The sequence below is a fragment of the Citrus clementina genome, unplaced genomic scaffold (genome assembly GCF_000493195.1).
Source record: "Citrus clementina cultivar Clemenules unplaced genomic scaffold, Citrus_clementina_v1.0 scaffold_5, whole genome shotgun sequence".
NCBI classification, from domain to species: domain Eukaryota; kingdom Viridiplantae; phylum Streptophyta; class Magnoliopsida; order Sapindales; family Rutaceae; genus Citrus; species Citrus x clementina.
In genome coordinates, this window is record NW_006262201.1 from 7,231,189 (window position 1) to 7,236,423 (window position 5,235).

The 5,235-nt window shown below is 32.8% G+C and overlaps 1 protein-coding gene across 1 annotated transcript in view; it reads right to left on the reverse strand.

The window, feature by feature from the left end:
* The window catches only part of LOC18041395 (TMV resistance protein N), a 13,209-nt gene that overhangs the window by 5,137 nt on the left and 2,837 nt on the right, over positions 1 to 5,235 (reverse strand). Inside the window, exons 4-5 of the mRNA XM_024183422.1 lie at positions 3,012 to 3,097; positions 2,561 to 2,958 (exon numbers count right to left, since the gene is read on the reverse strand). Coding sequence (XP_024039190.1) covers positions 2,561 to 2,958; positions 3,012 to 3,097 — 484 coding nt within the window. The remainder of the gene's footprint in view (positions 1 to 2,560; positions 2,959 to 3,011; positions 3,098 to 5,235) is intronic.

Consider the following 5,235-nt stretch of genomic DNA (forward strand, 5'->3'; position numbering starts at 1 on the left):
CTTTTAGTTTATTTATTATATGAACTTGTAATTTAGGAGTTTCAAGACTTTCGTTATATTTATGTCTCCGAGAGAGATTATTTAGTATTAGACATACGAATTTGTGGATTTTTATTTGAATAAAATTTGAGGTGTTACAGTTTGAGATTTTTGGCATAAGGATTTGGATTTGTAAGTAACCTCCTCCATCGCGTGCACCGCACGTGTTGAATTTGGGGTGTTACAAAGCTTCAGGCAATCCTCAATTCTTGAGCTAGCATAAATAAATAGACCTAAACTATTTTATCACCTCACAAAGACTAGCCAAAAGAAAATTGGTCTTTACATTGCAGAGGGTGATAAGGGAACAATCCTGCATCAGCTGATAACTGATCTTGGACTGATAATATAAGCTAGAGGCAACCGTCAACTCTTAAGCTAGCATTTTAAGTATGAGTTAAGTCTATGAACTTTCATATAATATAAAAATAGTAAATAGTACAACAAGCATTTAGAATAGCACGACATGTATTAAAAACAAACATACATACATACATACATATATATATAAATATTCTTTAATGAGGGCATCCTCACTTTATTAAGTAGTAGGGATGTCACTACTAAACAAAAAAACACAAATTTTAATATACTAGCAAATGAAAAAATACTATTTTTAATAAATTAAAATTTGTGTTTTTTTTTTATATATGTTCTTACCATCTCGGCCAAATCAACTAGGCAAGATACGAAAATAGTATAGAATGAACACATAGCATTATTAGATACGTCTGAAAGTCATTATTGTATTGAGTTGTATATGGCTCTCCATTACTTCATTTACAAATCTTCTGGTTAGAATACTTCTTTTCTACCCATCTACTTTAGGAACCTTGGAGAGCCAATGCACGGAATAAGAACAAGAATATACAAAATGCAGGGATGACTTGGGAAATGAGCGATCGTAAAATAACCCCGCACGCCCCAGCAAAGTAATTTTGTGATTGGGGATGTGACTTATGGTGTGTTTACTTATTGGGAATGGAAATGAGAATCAAGAAATAAGAATGGATGATGTGTTTACTTACTTAAATAAGAGGCAAAATGGAAATCAAAGTGATGGGCCCTACCTAAAATTAAGAATGATTATTAGACTTTCCATTCTCATAGGGAGAGGTGGGAATTGGATTTCCATTTGCTAAAGTGATCATATTACCCCCACTTAAATGTTAAAATTTCTATTTTATCCTTCTTTATATTATTATATTATTATTGTTGTTGTTATTATTATAATGAGAATGATAAACTAAGGTCAGTTAATAACTTGTAACTATCCATTCCGATTCTAAGATAAAGTAAATACATCAATGACAATATAGTTTATTCCAATTCTTATTCCCACAGCTAAAGTAAACAGCTCATTTTGATTCCCATTTCCTATTCAGATTTCAGTCTATTCTAATTCCAATTACTAATTAGTAAAAACACTATTAAAGTTGTGTTAAAATAGGCAACAATTTTTTAAATGTTTAAAGAACAATTAACTTCAAACCATATTTTCTAAATTGTGTAAGTACTATTTGTTAGCTTTCCTTCTACTGAAATTAATATATACCACTTATCTGTATATTATTTTTATAATAGTCAATAACCCCTGACAACATAATTTTAGAATATTACTCTCTTTTTTTTTTTGTCTAAACCACAAAGTGGTCCTGAGTGGACCCCAACTGTGGGAGGCACCTTTAAGCCCGTACCACAACCTAGACTAATCCCACTCGCATCAGGTTGGCCCGTAAGGGATAAAGTGCTGGCCAAAGTGGTGATTCCATATGAGAGCGGGGCTTGAACCCCTGACCTCATACAAATTAAATAAATCATGCAAATAAAAATAAAAATTTAAATACTAAAATAAGACATATTTGTTTCAATGTGAATAAAAATTAATATCTTATACTTTTTGTTATTTTAAAAAAAGTTAATTATAATAAATATATATTTTATGTTCCCAAAATAAATTATCAAGCAAATAATCTATTTACCTCTCTTTTTCTTTAAACTTTTTGGTGCCAAGGGAGTTTGATAATATATTATGAAAACAGTAAGAAGATAAGTGGTACAAATTAATATTAATAGAGAGGAAATTGATAATAATGTCTCGCCATTTAATGATATAGTTAGTTTACTATTTCTTTGTTCTTTCATGTTTTGTTTGATTTAATTATGTGATTACGTCTTATCTTGTGTTTGCTTGATGAGAAATAATAGAAACAAACGAAGCTTTTCAAACATGTAGTTGCAGTGTTTATGGTTTTGATTATTTTTTACTGCATCCAGGATGTGGATCACTAGACTCAAAAAATAAAATGATCAAAAGCACTAGTTTTCGACGAGTACATATAACTCCGGTGCAGGACAGAGATCTCGCCTTAAGTAATATCACAAGCGTGTATTTATTTAAACTCCGTGTGTAATTCAGATTCTAATCTGTATATCATCATGTATTAAATGATAAAATAATTTCTGAGGATTCCATCTTAAATATCATGAATTTTGCTAGGTCTGAACTTGAACAATAAACCAAGACGAGCACTGGGTTGCAACAATCTGGCAGCGTTGCCTTCCAACCATGAAAGAGTATAGAAGTTTCTGATGCCTCTCCTTCGTAATCCGGAAGGCCCTGGATTCCAGATCGGAGGCCAAAGCTGTTGCCCCTTGTAGACGGTATCTTCTACTTCCGTGTAAAGTGGAACAACACCACACATTTTCACAGAAGCGTTCTGAAATTCTTCACCCATGTAAAAGATGTTGAAGGAAGCCTTTGTAAGTCCCCGAAAACACTGTGTTTTAAAAGTCCCCCGCGGCAAATAGGCCAGCCAAAGGTGATCAGACTCAAGGGTTGTGAAACTAGGGATGGCGACGCTGAATTTATAATCGTCTTCTCCCCATAGTAATTTACATCGAATCTCCGAGTAGAATCTGTCCATACAACGAGGGAGTCATAGGACTGCACAAACAGCAAATTATCCAACCTAGGAGCTCTCATTGTTACTGAACCACCAATATTCCGAAAACGGAACCACCTTGGAATTTCATTTCCAGGAAGAAAAATATGAAACTGAAAAGAACAATTAGGGACTTCCTGTAACATTAAATGATGACTATTAGCTTGCGTAGGTATAAAAAATGGGAAAAAAAAAATGTGGGAATCGTTAGAGATGCATGAAGATGCTAGCATTAAAGAAATACAGTGAAGCAACATTATCGCTTAAGAAATGCAAAAAATTCAATGTCCATATAATCCACAGTTGAGTTAAGCCTGTAAGATATCATCAGGTTCAGGGGAATGCTTCCAGTAGATGAGAAAATACAAAACTTGCCTGCAGATATAGATGTAACAAACTCACCAACTCAAATTTCTGAAAGTAATGCTGATGCACTAACAGTAACAATATGGGGACAACTTAGTACTTACAAAAATCAGAGAGGAATATGTAGAAAGGGTAGAAAACAAGAAATGCTCGAGAGTACCACAACCAGAAAGTAATGACATGTGGACTAGATTTTCAAGTTCGAATGTGAATCAAGTGGGCAAATACGACCCATTGGAAAGAGTAGTTAATTTTGCATAAACCTGTCAAAAAAATGTTCCAAACCAATAAGATCAACTTCATTTTTGGAAGCCTTTAGGGACTTATTCAAGGTCATGAAGAGTCATAAATTTGTTCCCCTTTTAATACGGTTTATAGATCAAAGATACAGCGCTCAAACGCCAGAATAACTAACATGAACAATAGAAATTGACCGAAATACTGAAGAGGGTGTTTAGGTTTACCATGCCAAACAAAATTCGACTCTGATTAACTGGAAAAGTAACCAATAAAGAGTACAAAAGAAGGGAGAAGATTATAGAAAAGAAAAATCAGAGAAGAAACAGAAGAAAATTACTGAACAGTGCAAGGACTATTATAGTGGCCATAAACCATAATCAGATTCAATAAGGCAAATTCTCCTCAAATAAGAAATATAAACAAATAACCAAAAAACAAAATAAGACCCAAACAAGTAAAATGAAACCTAATCCGTGAGAATCGTGCTGAAGATTTTCCAAAACTACTAATCCAGTATACTTATGGGTTCAATGTTATACGTGGGCAAGGTAAATGATCTAGTGTTAAAAAATTTGTAATAAGAGCACACATACATAGATTTAAGGTCCGTTCTCAGTCTTTCAGAACTACAGTCAGCTTCCCGACACAATCTATAAACAAGAAGTAGAAGAGTAAAAGATCCCTCTAACATTACTTTACTTTCTTGATGTAAAAGGCGACATATTCAAGTAGGATTTAACTGCCTTTTGTGTCAAACGGTCAAACCAATAAATGTGAATAGAGTCGATTTTAAATTTATTAAGATATAACAGATACAAGTATAATATCTTGTAACTACTATTCACGAACCACACATTATTTTCACTTTATACTGGCCTGAACCAAGTCAAGCCCTAGGCAACTAAACAGGTTCAGAAGAACCGCCTAAACTTGCAAGGTATTTGATTAAAGAGACCCTTAGAGTGTGTCATGTCACGAGTCTTGACCCATGTCTAAATTTTTTTTTTTTTGGACCCAAAAATTTTCTAGTGTTTTTTATACCATTAATCATTATGTATTCAAGCCAACGTCTTGCATGATGATAAATTTTTAATGCTTTTTATACTCTTAGTGATTACATTTTTACGCCGGTGTCTTGCAATACAACATTGCATGCAAGACAAAATCTTCTATGCAAGACAAAGTGCTGTGCAAGATAAAAACTTGTATGCATGAGAAAAGTGCATGACCAGACTTGCAAGCAAGTTTTGTCTACAGGCTGAATTAAAAGATTGAAATGAATAATTTATTCGACGGACATTTTTTTATTTTTAACACTAGTATAAGTCCCCAAAAAAATAAAAACACTTGATTTGGTCAAAGGGTCAAGTCTAAAAACAAGCTCTAAAAAGTGTCTTTCTAGCCCATAATTGTCTAAACACAAGTCTGTAAGTATAATAAAGGATGTTTGCTTCCTTTCTCATATTTGACTACAAGTCTTTTTCTTAAAAAAAAAAAAGAAAATTTAAGTAATTAAGCTAGACCTACAAAATACAACATATTAATATTTTGATGGTATAAATAATAATATAAAAATAAAATAACTACATAATATTCAAAACTATCAACAAAAAAGACTCATGATAGAGAGTTACCAGAAGCCATT